Source organism: Hoplias malabaricus, chromosome 5 (assembly GCF_029633855.1).
Source record: "Hoplias malabaricus isolate fHopMal1 chromosome 5, fHopMal1.hap1, whole genome shotgun sequence".
In the NCBI taxonomy this organism is placed as follows: Eukaryota; Metazoa; Chordata; class Actinopteri; order Characiformes; family Erythrinidae; genus Hoplias; species Hoplias malabaricus.
In genome coordinates this window covers 48,155,218-48,174,599 of record NC_089804.1, presented here as the reverse complement: position 1 = coordinate 48,174,599, position 19,382 = coordinate 48,155,218, and the positions used below count along the sequence as shown (strand labels likewise).

The window sequence follows — 19,382 nt, the reverse complement described above, 5'->3', positions numbered from 1 at the left end:
GGGCTCTAATATATAGTTTAAGAGATGTACAGTTCTGATTCCTACTAGCTCAGAAACTAAATTTTATAAAACAAACAAAGAAGTAAAAATAAATAAATAAATAAATAAAAAACAGGGCCAGTACAAGCAACTGTAATCACTACATTAATTTTAGAGTGACAAGAGTGACTCTTGTATTATAATGTAGTCTAAGGAAAGTGCCAGATAGAATGAAGAGGCATGCTAGCCTGTATAAATTAGCATGTGTTGAATATGAGATTTGACTCTTAAACTGCATTTATTACTTGTCACAACTCAATTTTTACTAGTAATAATTCATTTTGAACAAATAACAATTTCATAATGGCACTCTGTAATATTTATATTTACTAGCTAGTAAGACTGTAATTTTTGATATCTCTAATTGCATTAGAGAGCTCTCTAATTCAATCTTTACTAGTAATTATATTTTTTTTACTAGTGAAAATACAATTTTTACTAGTGGGAATAGAATTATAGCTATCAATAAGTCTCATTTTTACTAGTCAGAATTTCAATTTTAATATTAACAATTATAATTTTACTAGTAAAAACTGAATTAGGACTTGTATCGCTGGTGTCATTTTAGGCTAAAATGGCTTGCCATACTGGTATAACTTCCACAGAAATATTAAATATAAAACAGTGTTCCTTGCCTTGCAGTGGTGTTCTATTTACAACAAGATCAGCAGTCCTCGGTCAGATGTCCTGACTGAAGGCCAGATGACATCATTACTTTGATTTGAAATGTCAGGCTGGTGTATATTTCTTTAACACAGAGGAAAGTATTAACACCTACTGCCGTATTTCAGCTGTGGTTTTACACCTAATTGATGAGGTCCACTCTACATGAAGCTTAGATAGGGGATGTTCTGAAAGGTCTGGTTTCAGGATAAATACCTTAGGAACAAGCTACCATCTTTCTCCATCAGCAGCTACAACCCTGTGTTTCTTCATGCGCAGCACAGATGCCTTAATAAAATCCAAAATATAAACAAAGCCAAAAAAAAAGTGGGACTAAAAGTTGTCTCTTGGCACGCTGACCTAAAATTCAGTGAAGACTAGCCACATTTCCCCTGGGATTAATCCAGTGTGGCGTACAGAGCGTGGCTCAGCCTGTAAGGATTATATGTGCTGGACTTGCGCTCTCGTTGCCCTACTTTTCATTAAAATATCAGAGAGAGAGAGAGAGAGAGAGAGAGAGAGAGAGAGAGAAATGGAGGGAGGGAGGTGTATTGCAGGAATGCTTGGACAGATGGAGTGGGGGTTTCATTTAACTGTACCACGTGGAAAGAAATGGTCTGACTTTCTTTTTCAGTGCTTAGAAATTTGCAAGACTGTTCAATTTAATGCAGATATTTAGAAAAACATGAATATTTGAAAGGCAAAATATTTCTCAAATGATGGATTTAATGCCTCTGTCGATTGGATTGAATTAATATTTTGGCCAGCAAGGGATTGTGAGATTGTTACACGTTCCTCACAGCCAAATGCACAGTCATATACTCATCTTCAGACCCCTCACAAGCCAGCAGCAGTGGTGTGCCAGAGCAGAATTGCGAGGATTGTCCTTTATCTGGAAGCTACTGAAATATAAATGAGCCACTTAAAGGCAGGGGCTGTATTGAGACTGTGTTTAACAGGGATCGCAGATTTTATTTATTTATTTATTTATTTATTTTGTCACAGGGGCTTCTGGTTTCCATCTCAAGAAGTCTGTCTCCCCCTAACCAAATTCCTAATTCACCAATGTATTGGGATTTTTCTCTCCACACTGATTTGTTCTGTTGACGAAGCTTGGGCCTGTATGCCCTAACACACTTCCATATAGTCCCAATACTATATGGTACAAAACCTTTACATAAAGTGTGTTTTATCATTTTAATGATTACCATTTTGGGAGATATGAGGTTTTATTCTGAAAGCAACAGTATATTGGTGTTCAACTGAGCCTGGTGTTCAACTGAGGAAAGGGGACTGCTACACACCCCTATCCCTCTTCAAGTTGTTCTTTCCAAAGGATGCTGTGGAAGTCCTCTGCCGGAACACAAACAAGCAAGCTGCAAAGAATATTGCAAGAGGTGCAAAATACAGATGGCTGGACGTTGACGTTGCTGAATTTTACAAGTACATTGGACTCATAATCTACATGTCCATGGTCAATTTGAAGCACATCTCTGACTTCTGGCGTAAAAGCAATATCTTCTCCATCCATTTCCCATCAACAGTGATGTCAAGGGACAGGTACCGGTCAATATCCTGGAACGTACACATGAGTGATCCAGATGAGGACAGACTAAATGATGCCAAGAGGGGAACATCAGAGCATGACAGACTGTTCCGTTGCAAACCTCTGATGAACACAGTACAGAATGCCTGTAAGTCATTCTACCATCCACACAGGAATCTTGCTGTGGATGAACGCATGGTGCCTTGCAGAGGACACAACAGCATGACACAGTACATGAAGGACAAACCTACAAAGTGGGGTTTCAAGTTGTTTGTTCTTGCAGACTCCAGCAATGGTTACACTGTGGACTTCTCTGTGTACACTGGAAAGAACAACTTCCCCACTGGCCAGGGACTCTCTTATGACTCTGTCATGTCCTTGGTTGACAAGAGTTTTTTGGGGTCTGGGTACCATGTGTACATGGATAATTTCTATACAAGCCCAAAGCTTTTTAAAGACTTGTATGCCTGTAAGTTTGGTGCTTGTGGAACATACAGAGAGTCCAGGAAAGACTGCCCTCGTACTACTGTCAATGCCCTAACAAAGAAGTCACCAAGAGGAACTTTCCGCTGGATAAGAGATGGTCCTCTTCTCTTTGTGAAGTGGATGGACACGCGAGAGGTAGCAATTTGCTCTACCATCCACACAGTTTTCAAAGGGGATACAGTTCAAAGGAGAGTAAAATCCAAACTGGGAATCTGGACCACAGAGTTCTTTCCATGCCCAACACCATTGATTGAATACAACAAGTTCATGGGAGGTGTGGATTTGTCAGACCAGCTGATCCAGTATTACACAACTCAGCACAAAACTTTGAAGTGGTACAGAAAACTGTTTCTTCACTTCTTGGACATTGCTGCTACCAATGCCTACATTCTCCACAAACAACTTATGCAGCAGGACAGCCTGACCCACAAGGCATTCATGGAAGAGCTTGTTGAACAGCTGTGTGGTATGGAAAATGAGCCCCCTGCAAAACCAGCCAGTGGTCATCATTTGCCGATTCCTGGGAGTGATGTCACTAGCCAAAGTATGAAAGCTACTGCTGGCCGAAAGACCTGTGCATACTGCAGGAAGCACAGGGAAAAGCAAACAAAAACTCCATGGAAGTGTGAACAGTGTGATGTCTACCTTTGCATGCAGCCAGACAGAAACTGTTTTAGAGACTGGCATCTTTTGTTGAACTGATTCATACATATATACACACACAAGGATATGTATCTATCTATCAGTATGACTATATTTAGTATATTATCACTATCTTTACATTTATTTTGCCAGTTATTTATTTTTTTATTTTTATTGCTTGTTTAGTTCTTTTTTTTTGCAATAAACTGTGATAAACTGTGACTATCTGCCTCTGGTCTCTTCTCTTTTGACAGCTGTGGCGGTGACAGCTAATGGGCCATTCATTAGGCAGTGGGGTGGGGACCTCGCACCTCGGTTTTCGCACCTATCTTCATACATATGCAATGTAGGAGCCAGTGACTGAGAAAAACAGAGTGTCACCTCACATTTGTTATGTCCTAAGTATAAAATTACATACAATTTATGAAAAGTAGAATCAGCAGTGTGTTGCCAAGACCCGTGTTCACAAAGTTTTGACCTCAAAGGTCCCGGTGAGAAATGTTTAGAAGGTGTTTTTTCACAGTATATCAGCACTTCTGAAAACAGGTTTTTGGAAAGTCTAAGTTTAGAGTAAATTTAATCAAAATATAGATGTATGACACTCTTACTGATTCAACATTGTTGTTGCAGAGATAGTTCTGAAAAATGCATGTGTAACACTTTGAGAAAAAATAATTTCAGATGCGTACAATTTGTAAAACAATCAAGGCATGTCAGACTACACCAGAGTGTCTGAAAACCCCTCAGACTCCAGGGGGTTAAGAATTATAATCCTATAATAACTATAATAATAAATAAAATGCTGTGTGTGCAGACATTTTTGGAATGGGTTTGGTCACTTGCTGGCCTGGGTTTTAAGGTCTTTCTTGTAAAACCGTCTTTTGTTTGAGAGATTTAACATAGTATAAAACAGTATAGTGCCCCTCCACCCCTTCCACCCTCTAGAAATCACCCAACACATGCCGGAGCCCCTTTTCTATCAACTCTGCAAATGTGCAGACATGGTTGGGCATAAACTGAATGAATAATTGAAAATGTGTCAGACTACAGGGCCATTTCACAACAGTTGCATCCTACTTGCAGTAAAAGAGGAGAAAGTACCCATGGTATGACAGGAGAATGGAGAGTAGTGATGTGTCCCAAGTTTATTTATTTATTTATTTATTTTTTATCACACCACACCTGCTTGACCCATGCTAAGATCTCATAAACTCAAACTCACCAGACGGGACCCAAGGTCTTCCATTCTAGATACCTTGAGTGTGTGATGTAGAGATGTAGAGGAAGCAGATGTCAGAAAACAATGTGATCCATCAAGGGACGTGCGAGACACCTTTAATCCGATAATGACCCTGTCTCCCGTCCTTTTATTAAGCGTAAGAGATAAGAGAGAGGCAAGCTAGCCTAATAAAATGAGCCATTGTTATTCTACATGGCACGATGTGACTCATTGCAGATTTAGCATTCAGGAAAGCTATTTATTATGGATGGTAATTATTGTCAAGAGGCTTGAGCCGAATTAACAACCTCATGAATGCCTGAATGCTGTCGGGAAAAAAAAAACTCATTACAGCAGCTGCATTGAACTCCAATGTGCGTTAAACTCATGTGTCTCCACCTTGTGTGTTCTTTCAGATGTGTTGATGGACTCCACCACAGCGACGGCAGAGCTGGGCTGGACCATATACCCTTCATTAGGGGTGAGGACTAGCCAACTGATCCACTCTAATGCTTCTTCTATTTGCCTTATGTAAACTGAATGTAGCACTCATTTACCTTATATAAACCCAATGCTTCGCTGCACAAATGTACAATGACTCATGCTGCTCAGAGCCCAAAATAGCAGCTGAAGAGAGTCAAAATAAAACATAATATGATTGAATTAAAATCTCTGCTCTATTTTCACTATGATATGTATGTTTGTAAGTTGCTGCATGTTCCTATACATAAAGTACTGAACAAAAGTTTTAGAAAATACTATTCTGTAAGTGGGCGGCACGCTGGTGCAGAAGGTAGTGTCGCAGACACACAGCTCCAAGTACTGCTCCGGGTGACTGTTTGTGAGGAGTTTGGTGTGTTCTCTCTGTGTCCGCATGGGTGTCCTATCACAGTCCAAAAAATACACGTTAGTAGGTGGATTGGCTACTCAAAAGTGTCCGTGTCCGTGTGTGTGTGTGTGAGATGCCCTGTGAAGGACTGCCGCCCCCTCCAGGGTGTGTTCCCGACTTGTGCCACAATCAATACACTACATATATAGTTATTTTGCTTATGTCAGTGTGTTTGTTTAACTATTTCCGAACGTGTCCTGCTACTGCTCCATTATTTTAGTAATATTTTATCAAATCACATTTTTGAACATACTACTTTGTTTGCATGTATTGTAATGACAAATATGATGATTTTCCAGAATTCAAAGGAAAAGAACACCCTTAATTTTAATGAAATAAAAGCTAAAGTTGCCATTTATTTCCAAAAAATTTGGTAGTATTTTCAACGGTCCATTCCTTGTGAAATTTTATCACATCATAAATGGCATTCACGTTCAAGATGAATAAAATCTAACATAAATTTTCCTTGAAAAAGTGATGATATATATTTATAAGTCACGGCCCTTTTTTAACAGTAAGATATATGTCTGTATATTCCTGTTTGTTTCTGTGAAAAGAAAGCACATTTATAGCACCTCTTAGTGACATGTTTTGGCCTTTAGCGGATGACATTACTAATTCAGGGCTTGCTTCGCTTGCAGTGGGAGGAGGTGAGTGGTTATGATGAGAACATGAACACCATCCGCACCTACCAGGTGTGCAACGTCTTTGACAGCAGTCAGAACAACTGGGTTCGCACCAAGTACATCCGGCGTCGAGGGGCCCAGCGCATCCATGTGGAGATGAAGTTCTCTGTGAGAGACTGCAGCAGCATTCCCAATGTCCCGGGCTCCTGCAAGGAGACTTTTAATCTCTACTACTTTGAGTCTGACTCAGACACAGCCACCAAAGTGTCCCCAGCCTGGATGGAGAACCCTTGGATTAAGGTGGACACCATTGCCGCTGACGAGAGCTTCTCTCAGGTGGACCTAGGGGGACGCGTGATGAAGATCAACAGAGAGGTCCGAAGCTTTGGGCCTGTGTCCCGTAACGGCTTCTATTTGGCCTTTCAGGATTATGGGGCCTGCATGTCCCTCATTGCAGTTCGTGTTTTCTACCGGAAGTGCCCCCGTGTTGTTCGGAATGGTGCCGTCTTTCCGGAGACGTTGTCCGGGGCCGAGAGCACCTCATTGGTGGCGGCTCGGGGAACCTGCATCCCCAATGGAGAGGAGGTGGACGTACCCATCAAACTCTACTGCAATGGAGATGGGGAGTGGCTGGTTCCTATTGGCCGCTGTATGTGCAAAGCAGGGCACGAGGCAGTGGAGAATGGCACCATCTGCAGAGGTGAGTTACAATGATTAAATTAAATGACTGTTGACCAGTGGCTGTTTTGTTGTTCACTTAATACCCCCCTTAAATTCATACCTCAAGGTAAAGATGGGCAATGTGTTAATATTGTTGTTATTGTAATGAATATGCTTATTAATGCGTCTATGAGCATGTTGTGATATTGTCATGACCTAAAGAACACTGATCAGTGACATATTTTATTAACACATAGTGGAGCATTCCCTAAATGTGAATATATATGTATGTGAGTGAGTGAGTGAGCGAGCGAGTGGTTACAAGTCCGTTCCATGAACTGCTTTGCATCAAAAAGGGACCGACTTAATAAGTGAAACATAATTAATCATGTTTAAAGTGATTTAGTGCCGGGAATTATATACTACATTACATTTTGGTGGTAATAATTCATCCTGTTTCAGAAAACAGTACTCTTCCATATAGCCTACACCTGAATCTGGCTACACTAGTCTTTGACCTTATTTTCCCTCTTTCCAGCTTACTCATTTTTTTTAGATTTAATATCGACGTATAAAAAAATAGCAAGTTTGCATGCACCTATCTTACTGACTCTGACCTGATTTGTTATTTTGCATTAGCTGTTTTTGTACGTCTTTTTCTTTTTCCAGTTTGTGTAGATTTTTTATGCGTTTTAGAGATTAACACAAAACTAAGGTAATGAGAAATTACTTTTTTTTTTGAAGTAGCCTGTATTCATGATACAGTCTGGGATAAGTACATTTTAGGAATTGTTCCAACTGCTGTGTATGTATGAATAAAAATAAAACACATTAAATAAATGTAGATATAAATAATAAATCCTTTGAAATAAGTACATTATTATAAAAATCAGATTCTATAAATATTTGTGCTTGTAAGTTGGCAGGTTCTCTGTGTTCTTTGACATGCGCATGGTACACTCATGCAGCCCCTGCAGTTATAAAACACTCACTCTCTGTGGAACGATGAGAGCCAGAAAGACATCAAGCCATTGTGTCTTTGCCTCTATCTGTCTCCATTTCTCTCCATCTCTTTGTCTCCACTTACAATCTGTGCAGGGTCTATGTAATGGCACACACTTACACACATACACAGATATGTGCGTGCACACACACACACACACACACACACACACACAGTTAAACATGATGTTATAGTGTCTGAGTGTCAACACATGGCATGGACTCTTCTTCATTCTGTAAGAATAATGGAATAATAATGAATAGGAATCCGTCACTCAGTGGTAATTCTAATCCTTCAAGCCGCAGTAATGCTATCCTATGGAAGGATTTAGGGAGAAGGTGTTTTTTTCTCCTTCTCTCAGCAGATATGATTACATTCATACAGAGTGGTGCTGCAATGAGGAAATGATTTTGGCAGAGTTCTCCTGGGCACTGTTGACAGAATATAAATTACTAATGTCCCTCCATCTGGAGCAGTTGATGGATGGAAATCGGCAATATCCTCGGCGAGCACGCGGCAGATTGTCTCTTTTATTTCCCCTGGTGTTAATCCCCCTCGCTGCCACTGCTTTAATGACACTACTAATTGACTAATTTGGAGTGTGGAGGGGGAGCAGCGTGGACGCCTCGACACGGCTCTCCCTAGTGATTCCATTCAAATATCAAGCACAACTAATATATCCCCCTGTGGTGGTTAAACCAAGAAGTGCATGTAGACAAAGGGATTTAAAAACCTCAGTTTTTTTTAGCATCACTGAAAATAGTCAGTAGCTGTTCTCATTAGCACGAGGTAATGATAGAACGCTTTAATTGTTTGTAAGCATGCCATGTACCTCTTTTGTAGTATTTTTAGGACCAATCAATGCAATAATCTTCTTGATTTTCTCTCTTGGGTCACACAAGTCCTTCCTCATGTTAATATGTCTGACTCCTGAATTATGAAAAGCAAAGTCTGGGAACAGCTGGATCTCATATTCTTGGAATTGGAAACGAACTGATGTTAAAAATTACAGGCCACAGCTGATAACTGATATTTTTTTATCAGCATGTCCCATAAATCCACCACACATTTTACTCGCAATATAATTATCAACTGATGATTAAATATTGCATATTAACTAGGCCCAGCAACTTAAGCCCATGTCCTCCACATTTCTCTGTAGTGTATTTTTTGTTCCCTGAGGTCCACTTCTGAAGTTTACTTATGACAAACACAGTTCATTTATAGGATCCTTTCGTAACCTTCCTTTATATCTCAGAATAGATTGGCTGCATTTTATATTTAAAATTCAAAAAGCATTTCATTCTGTAACGCTCCTTACAACGTCAAGGTCAATATTCAGAGCTAAACCACAGTAGGATGAATAGGTAGATTTATGTAAATGCAAATTTGCATGTCACATGAAGTTTTGTGACATCACATAAGCCATCAATACATAAAACTATACATTCTTGTTTTTGAAAGGCATATCCAACTATATCAAAGGGAATTTGTTTTTATCTTAAAAATAAACATACTTCATAGGTTTACAAGCATGAAGACCCTTTCAGAACGTGGGCTTTTGGGCATCCCTTTAAGACAGTGTTGTATGCACAATTGTAAATAGGTGACATTCCAGAAACAACCAGTGTGATATGTATTATATGGAGCAGTAAGTGAACAGTTTGGAAAATTGGTTTAAAAAACATTTTGCTTCATATGGACCCTTTAAAAATTAAACTTGTTCTACATGTAAATAAACCATAGTATCTAGACTGCAAATGTGGTCTTTAAAATATATTAATAATTGTATTTATTATTATTATTTTAAATTGAAAAATTTTATAGATATTGATGGTTTTATACCACTTTGTAGGTATGTTCCAATCCCTACAAAGAATGTTATGTGATGTCACAATAAAGAAATTTGCATAGAACTACCCTGGCAACACCCCTCACCTGTGTAAACATGGGATGGGTGGGGCGTGGCCAGCAACTGCTTATTGCATAAAAGTGGCAGAGCCCTTAAACGGCTCATTCTGAAAAGGACTGAAACTGGAAAGAATAGAGCTGGTGAGTTCTCATTATGTGAGAGTGATTTTGTGCAAATGAACCTAATGAACATATTTTGTATAGCCCATAGACCTATTCTAACTTGCTTCAAAAGAGGTGTAATATGTCCCCTTTAATGACTTCCTTCTGTCAAAATAAAAGCCAAGGGCAAAAAGAGACTTAGATACACCTCGAGCAATTACACTGGAGCCGCTAATTCAGTTAATCCGTCTAACCTTTCCCTCTCTCCACTAACACACAGAGATATCTTACTGCAGAGCCCCTCCACCTGGCGGTCATTCTATATCTGTTTACAGATCAAGGACATGTATGACGGTTTTGCCATCTGGATTCTGAACTACTGAATGTTTTAAAGTGGAAATATTAAAAATTGAGCATACTGAGCGTACCTCTGCTTTTCTGCAGTAAAAATAGAAATTAATCTTGCATGAGCTTACCCTTTTAATGGGAAGTCTACATGGGTTGGAAATCTTTTTTACTCTGGGACTAAACCTAATCTGCATCTGATAACTAGCCCTGAGAGTATACTATTGCACATAAATGGATTAACTCTGTTTTAAGTAGGTGGCACACAGCCAAAGCAATATTTTCCAGCCAAGCTTTCATGTGTTCGCAAACATGATGAGCATACCATAATATATTGTTACAGCTTCAAATCAATATAATTTTCCCTGGCGGGTTATCATGCCCATTCATTTCATCATGTTAGATTTACAGCTGCACACTGAGCTGCTGATTCTGTCTCACAGGACCTATTCACAAGCCAGAATTGGGATAACCAAAGATTAAAACCAACCTAAAACCTTGTACTAATAATAAATGTCTTTTGTGGAATTTAACCCCTTACATTAGTTCTACTGTGAAGCTCTTCTGCCTTTTCGAGGTCACTAATGTCAATCCAGCACAGCTGTGTTACATGGAAAACTAATATAGTGACCTTAATGCTGCTCAGATACTGGTCAAGGACAACTCTATGTATATACCAGTCTTTTCGTTTGTTTGCTAATTTGCTCACAGCAGGTTAAAAAAAGTCCTGCCACGTTTTCCGTCTCTACAGTTGACTATGGGTGTGTTTTTAACCTTTTATTGCCTATAATAAGAAATGCATTGCACATGAATTTCCAATTTAATACACGCACATATATGAAATTTATCAGACTTTCTCTTGTGCTCATGGTCAGTGACAAGTCTAGGATTTCCAGAAAGCATAGGGTATAGTGTTTTTTTCTCACAAAAACTGTCCCACTGTCTCTGAAACAAAGTGTAATTGGTTAATTTCATTGTTTCTTCTTAATTAAGTTTGTGGTTAATCTGAAACATTAGAATTCCACTTCAGCTCCCAAAGACCTAAACCCAAGGATAGGGCTCACTTGTGTCTATATTTGGCTTTGGGACTAAACATTCTTTATGTTAAAGAAACATGGACACATATTCTGCTTCTGACTGCATATGTGTGCCAAAATCACTGACAATATTCATAAAGTAGAAGAACAGAATAAAAGCAAAACTAGCCTGAATGTTTCCTCAATGTTAAAGGTGTGGAAAAACATTTCCACTTCATATGACTCCTTTGCTGTTTATATCCAGATTCTTTAAGCTCAGTGGAAATTAATCATTTAAGAAACACTTGGAAGTAATTATTTATGATTTTATGGTTGTTGAAGTAATGTAGCATTCAGGGTTTCCCTGTATTTTCACTGTTTTTACACTGTACACATGAAATAATGAAAAAAAAGATGGGTTACAACATTAAAAAACAATAAAATGTGAAGATCAAAAGACAGAAGGCTGTTTAACTGCACTGTGCTTATTTATGTGTCTTTGGTAATAGCGTGCTTCTGGATATCATCATTTGGTATATATATATGAGAGAGAGATTAACCTCATGTCTAGCCATATTTACCCAGTAAAGTACTAAGACATTTTAATGTGGCATAATTAATTCACGTAGGCATGTTGTATATATCTGAATAAATAAAATATATGGCATTTTTGCTTTTCATTCCTTTGTAGTGCTTTTATAAACTGTCAAGACCACACAGTGCCTTTCCTCTGATGCCGGAGATTCAGAGATTCAGTGTGCATGTGGATAATGGCGTGATCGTGCTGAGATTATGGAGTCTTGAAAGTCCCAGGATAAACACGTTTACACACAGAGGCAGAAAACTAGAGCACTGGAGTCAGTCCCCAGAACAGCAGAGACACACTAACCTAATCTCATCAGCGCAGACTATTTTGCTGCACATCTTTATATGAATACAACTCGATTAACTTCCTTCACCTTAGGGATAAAAGCAAGGACCTGAGCATATTCAAACGAATTGGAAAATCTACGTGGAGGTGGAGATCTGATTATGGTAAAACAATACAGCACAAATTGCACATTTTAGACAGGTAGACAGGTGGCAATCAGTTATGAGAAAAGCCAGAACACCTTCTAGACCCAGCTAGGCCCTAAACCAGCAGACCCAACAGGACAGCTACAAGGTTATCAGGGTGCATTTATAAGATGCAAAAATAACAGCCTAAGCTCTTCAAGAATAATTCAGGCTTCTAAAATGGGTTATTTGGTGAAATGAGGACACTCAAGTCTGAGAGATTTGTATATAATTTAATTTGTGAATCTTTTCGAGAAAAAGTCTAGAATGTGATCAGTGCCAAACCATATTCAGAGGAAAATCACATAAGATTGCTTGTTGTGCTACAGATTAAAGTGATCAAAATGAAAAATAAAAGTAGATAAAAGAAAAATATTGAAGTGTGTTTATTCTGGTCGAACTGACTTTCTTTCTCCTCTCTCTCATACACTCTCTCTCTGTGTACTCATACACCAGTTCAAATGACACTTATTTTGCACATTTCAACTGACCGAGGTGTCTATGTATTTTGCGAGGGACAGCTGGGAAGGCTGACCTTAGTGTGACAAGTACTGACACTAAAGGAGGCAACTGACATTGATTGCCCTGACAAGCTAGACATTGATGAGCTTGTTATTGTTGGCCTTATCTTTAAATTTTTTAATATTTCACATCTGGCTTGTAACTCACTTGCTCACATACCCACTAAGTCATGGACAGGTGTTGCACCACACGGAGTGCTTTTTCACACACACTCACTCACATTTTGCTAGTAGGGACCTCGCCCATAAAGACTGAAACATTGGATAGAGTGTTTGTACAACATGGAAATGGCGGACATGGGACGACTTCATAGAGTGTATATATAGGATGCAGAGTTTACGTGTAGAACTACTCCCAAAATTACATAACTTCAATGTGCTTCTCATCAATGACATTTTGTGTTCTTGTTTTAGAAACACTCGATTTTTGTATATACATTTTGCAAATATTGCAGTGCTATCCTTATTTAATTGTAAATGCAATAACTGGGTTTACAATAAATATCAATGTCTGCAATCTCCAAAAAATGTTCATGTGAATGCTGATAACAAAGATTGCATAACACTTGAACCCCATAGGTGCTCTAGGAGAAATATGTTTGATCATAAACATGTTTTTCCCATTGTTTTTGGCAGAGCTCAACATAAATGGCTTGAATTTGAAGGCCTAGCTTTATTAGTCGATATTTGTCACTGGTAAGTGTTGTAGCAACACGGTCATAAAAACAATGACAAATGGTTTTGCTGATAAATGGTAGATTGCATTCAAGCATACAAGTTTTTTCTACTTTCATTCCAAAACCTTAAAAATTAGGCATCTTATAGTCATCACTGATGTTGCACTTTATTGTTTTATTCATCATAAAATATTGGTGAACTGCATTGCATGAGGTGTTATTAAATCTTCCGTTTACCTGTGCATTGAAGCAAAACACTGCTTTTGAGCTGACCTTTGCTTTGTGTCTGAAGATATTAATCCTGCGATAAGGGCAAGGTCAAACTTTGGAATGCAAAGTTGGTTGTTTATTTATTTAATTTATTTCGGACATATGAGGATTTAAAGGTTTGTGCCCAGACAGGCCCATGTGTCTGTTATAACGGGTTCTACACAGGAGGTACATGGTAAAGCGATGAGATTTTTATTGGTAGCAATATTGTGCAGATCATTGTTCTTCAAAATGGCCTCTGGTAATGTAAAGAGACTTTATTCCCCAGTCATTTTGAAGCTTTTCTATTTTTTTGTGAATTAAACCAGAGGATGATACATGCTTTTGCAAAGTGATGATATGAATTGCTTATCAGCAGTGTCTTGCATATAAAATTAAATCTAGTTATAAGGTAAATGTCTGTCTACAAGGTCATTTTTTCTGTGGATTTAATGGCAGCCATTTGGAATTAAGCATGATTATACACACTGGCGATTAAATGTAAAAAACTCTTTTCACTTAAAATATATACTATATGATTTATAGTTTGCTTTAGCTATCTCGGGGTGATCGTTTTACGGAATATGCCAATTAAGCATTTTCTTGCTGCAATTTTTTCTTTTTCTTTTTTTAGATTTACACAATTTTCTTTCAAATTCAATTATTAATTATTCTGTTCATTAGCTAGAAGTGCCCAATTATGACTCCCTATTTGAAAACATAAACGCTTTACAGTGTTGTGAATTTCACCATGGATGGACCATGAGAAATTGTTTCTTTGTAAACAAACCCTGCTTTCCGAAACTATTTGTTTCATAAATGTTTCAAGATATTTCAGCTACATTTATTATTTCATTATACCGCAGCTTAACCTAAAGTAAACTTGCTGTAATGTTACAGTAATCTCAAAGCATTGTGCTGCAAAGGAAAGAAGCTTAAAATAAAATTGTTTTACATTACATTTACCTTTAAAAGTTAAAAGTGTTATTTCCTTCTCCTGTAAATTTAAATATTTCCTGGATTTAGATATTGATGATATGCATAAATACCCTGTACTTCATGCTAGTGGACTGTTGTGAAAGAGCTGTAGACCGTCCAGGGCTGGAGGCTGGAAAGCTGCAGCAGGATAAAAAGAAGGGGTGTGGACAGCAGGGTTAATCTATGCTGAGTACTGGCTGTCCACACTAGTGCTCCCAGGCCTTTCCTCTCTTTGATGGGAAGCAGGTGTCCTGTTGTCGTCAATGAGGAACTCATTGATCAAAGACCCTTCAGGAGTCCAGCTTCGTCCATCAGTCTTCAGCAGGCAGACAATGTCAGACGAGCGAATCACTGTCAGTGTCTCTCTTCCTAAAGCCTCTCCTCTTTCTCTCCGTCTCCATGAAAGGAAAAAGTGCCTCCCAACAAAAGAAAGATGAGCAGGAGGGGTTCTTTGTTGCACCTTGTAGCCTATCTGTCCTCAGTAGTTCTGAAATGTCTCTGTAAGTAGAGTATGTTCATTTTGGCCTGCCGCTGTTAAATACGTTAGTAATCTAGTAGGGTACAAGGCTGTTTTAAAACTTAAATGTGTTATAAATTTTGGTTGAAAAGACTGAACAATGGAAAAAAAAGGATAGCTTGCAAGTTTAAAAGAGTAACCAGGAATAAGAGAGACTGACATATAGGAAGACTTTAAATAGAAGCCTTATTTTTGTATACGGACTGTGCTTAAGTCAGAGACCACCTTTCGTTTATTCAATAACCAATCAAAAGTGGCCAAGAAAACACAAATGAATTAATCTAACAGCACATTTCTCAGTATGGGAGTTCATGTTTATTTATTAGTTTTTAGTTAGTTCAAGAAAATTAATTTCAGGGAAATTTCACCATGCTCCTTCTAAAAACTCTTTAAAATTCTAACTTCCAAAGTTTAATCTAAGTTTCTCACAATGCAAGAAATCCCATATAAAAATTTTGACTACAGACTTAACTGAGGGGTTTCGGTATTCAGGTGCACATTTTCCCCCTCTCTCGGATTCTTGACACTTACATATCCTTCCAGACTCTTGAGTGAGTCATCTTCTTTCAGTTGAAAGATAAACAGAAACACTTGTTTACTTTTTCAGATCTAAATCAGAAGTGGCTTTGTTGAAAGTTGTAAATACTGTTTATCTGATGGTGACACTTTTAGAGGACTAAAAGATCTTCCAGAGTTGTCACACGTCTATGGGATCAGATGACTTACAGGGTCTGTAATCATTGAACTTGCCAAGTTAATACTGTTGATTTATTAAGATTGTAATTTTACAGTAGTTATTACAGCGTAAGCGGCACGGTGGCGCAGCAGGTAGTGTTGCAGTCACACAGCTCCAGGGGCCTGGAGGTTGTGGGTTCGATTCCCGCTCTGGGTGACTGTCTGTGAGGAGTTTGGTGTGTTCTCCCTGTGTCTGTGTGAGTTTCCTCCGGGTGCTCCGGTTTCCTCCCACAGTCCAAAAACACACGTTGGTAGGTGGATTGGTGACTCAAAAGTGTGTGTGTGTGTGTGTGTTTCCTTGTGAAGTCCTGGCACCCCCAGTGTATTCCCGCCTTGCACCCAATGATTCCAGGTAGGCTCTGGACCCACCGCGACCCTGAACTGGATAAGCGGTTACAGATAATGAATGAATGAATTACAGCATAATCTATATTATTAAATGTAATCTTGTAATCATGACTTCATTTACATTTTACATTGTCTAGAGTACACCGACTCTGAGGTTTGGTGAAGCTGTATGTCTCCAACCTTATGTTTGAAACACTGAACTACTTATGAATGTAAATGGTGCTTGCAATGGCTCTAAACTCACAGTCAGATGAGTCCCCTCCCAGACACACCTGCTCAAATTAGTGACAAAGACCCATGTACAGAGGAAATGGAGCATATGAGCCCTCTGCAGTGCTGCAGCTGGGAATTGACACTGAATATCACTCTTATTCAAGCACTTTTCTCTAATCTAAATTCATTATCAATCTCTTCACACAAGTGCCCAGTGTCAGATTTACTGCCTGGTCTGAATGGAGCTGTTTCTGCAGTATTTTAGCTTAAGGAAACAAGTGGACATGTGATGGATTTAAAGAATATTTCTGCTGAACATACATTCATTGTCTGGAACCACTTATCCAGTTCAGGGTCGCGGTGGGTCAGGAGCCTACGCAGAATCATTGGGCGCAAAGCAAGAACACACCCTGGAGGGGGTGCCAGTCCTTTACATGGCAATACACACTCACACTTATGGACACTTTTCGAGTCACCAGTCCACCTACCAATGTGTGTTTTTGGGCGGTGGGAGGAAACCAGAGCAAACCCACACGGACAAGGGAAGAACACACCAAACTCCTCACAGACAGTCACCCGGAGTGGGTCCCTGGAGCTGTGTGACTGCGACACTACCTGCTGCGCCACTGTGCCGCCCTCTGCTGAACATACGATTTCCAAACTTTAAATCAATACCACATTTGCGTTTGCAAGTAGAAGAGGAAGTGGTTCATTATATAATTTTTTTTTTTTCTGCACTCAGTGTTGTTTTACAGAAAGAGAAACCTACCTTTCCATTGTTTCCATGTGTTTGTCCTCTCCAGACATTAAAACAAAAAACTAGACAGAAATTAAACAATGGATCAGATGATTCCAAATGATTTAATAAATAAAAACGACACATATGAAACATAACAAATCAAACACAACAAGTAGAATTACACTCTGACAGGTTCCAGTGTTCTATAACAATGCCACAGAGCAATTTCAGTTGTCTAAGTAATGTTTTAACTGATGATCCTCGCAGAACCATTGTTGTAAATGTTGTAACTTAATGTTAATGTTTAACTTAAAAACTCCAAACCTAATGTAAAGTTTTAGGAAACACCACTTCTACTTAAATTGTTATAGAACACGTTTTTTCATAAAGTCATTCCACAAATCATCACCCAAAATATACTTGCTGACTTTCTGTTTTAAGAGTCACCTTCTGCTCATCTGGGATGGCTTTGCAGTAGATGTTTGGATGTTGTCAGTGAATGTTTGGTGTCATTAAGCAACAACAGAGAGGTCAGAGGTTTGTGCATCACAATAGGGAATGCTACTCCAGGTTCTATTGCTGGAGAGGTGTATAGAGCTGTAGATCTAGTGGATGTATGCTACCATGAGTTTCATGCTTTACATGCAGATCTTAACATCTGTGCCCACAATGGGTGCATTTTAAAGTAACAGAATTCACTTATTATAAGGGGAATGTAAACTGTTACAAAGTGTAGATTCAGTATTTCCATGCTCCATGAATTATTGGATTCCTTTCAGGGCTTTTTTAACTGGCTAACTGGCTTTCACCCATAAATGAGTTTAAAAGAGTTTAGAGTAGTCACTTTGACTTGATGTAGGACCGTAAAAACCTATTTGACTGAGTTTTATGTTCTTGTCCATTTGATTCTTGGCACTTCTTTGCTTTGAACTTTGCAGCATTATACTGCACATTCCTGCCAACTAATAGTTTCCATATCACATCATGTAGCACACAGAATCGGATTCATATTCTAGCTCTTTGGCAGCACCTGTGTGTTCTCTGTGCTGTATCTCTGGGTTGGCAGAGAGTAGTGCTGATTGCTCATTTTCATCACTGCGCGCTGTCCCCCTGCTGATGGGCCAGCCTGTCATGTCAGTGTCATTGTATGTGCCATCGTCTTAATCACCGTTTACCCACTAAAGGTTTGGTATTGCCTTTAAAACACCACATCCTGCGTGCACAGAAGCTCTAAGGAAAGTGTTATAAGGCATGGCAATGCTTTATGATGAGAAATAACAAAGGACAGCTAAAGTTAAAGAATAAAAAAGCTTTTATAAAGAATTTGTCTTCATATTTGTGGCCATTTTTAAAATCTCTGTCGCATCTTAAAGGCACTTTTTATAAAAACCCAGATGTTTCCTCACCATTCGCTAGCCCTCCCATCAATAGAGGCACCTGGAGTTATTTTAGACAACGGATAACTTAGTTTAGACAACTCCAAACGTTGAAAAGTACGGAGCCCCTAAAGGAACTGGGGGAAAAATTAAAAATGTTTGCGTTCCCTCGCAAATACTTTGTGGGCTTCGTAGAAAAGCTCGTCCAAAGATAAGGATTGATATATTCCATTACTTACATTTGCTGTTTTGTATCATTTAAGGTGGAAATGCCTCCAAACTCTAGAGACGACTAACTGCATTACCGAAAATGCTACAAAGCTAAGCGACTCGAGTTACAAATACGTACCTGTGGTATTTCAAACAGTTAATAAAAAACGTTATAAACAAGTTCAACTTCAGCCACGTACAAACAATTCATTTGCCCCACAAACATACCGTTCCACCTTAAAAGGTGCGGATATTCCCTTTAATTGGTTCTCGTGTGTAGGTGACAAAATAATGATGATAATGAAAATGTGAGTATGTAGCTTGGGCGATATAAATATAACTGCTGTAAAATATGAATTGGTGCAGCAGTTCTATCATGTAACCTACCGTAAAACATAGGGTTTGTTTTCCAGTTTTTGGTAGCACCTGTAGGTCTCTGTGCTGTATCTCGTGGTTGGCAGATAGGAGTTTTGATTGCAGTGGCTCATCACCATCTGCAAACTGCTGATGGGCCAGCCTCTTTGTCAGCGTCATATTATGTGGCGTCGCCATTCACTCGGTGCCAGCTCTCTCCGCAGCAGTACGGCAGATGACTGACACTTCGGATTCCGTTGTC

The 19,382-nt window shown here is 38.9% G+C and overlaps 1 protein-coding gene and 1 long non-coding RNA gene across 3 annotated transcripts in view; one reads left to right on the top strand and one right to left on the bottom strand.

Moving 5' to 3' along the window:
* ephb2a (eph receptor B2a) overlaps positions 1-19,382 on the top strand; it is a 65,862-nt gene that overhangs the window by 13,619 nt on the left and 32,861 nt on the right. For both annotated transcript variants that reach the window (XM_066670296.1, XM_066670295.1), the window contains exons 2-3: positions 5,012-5,076; positions 6,126-6,810. In XM_066670296.1, coding sequence (XP_066526393.1) covers positions 5,012-5,076; positions 6,126-6,810 — 750 coding nt within the window. The remainder of the gene's footprint in view (positions 1-5,011; positions 5,077-6,125; positions 6,811-19,382) is intronic.
* On the bottom strand, positions 5,867-19,371 carry LOC136696150 (uncharacterized). Its single transcript, XR_010802577.1, has 3 exons — positions 19,154-19,371; positions 7,763-7,888; positions 5,867-6,802 (listed from the first exon to the last, which is right to left on the bottom strand). It is a non-coding gene; the product is annotated as an uncharacterized lncRNA (long non-coding RNA).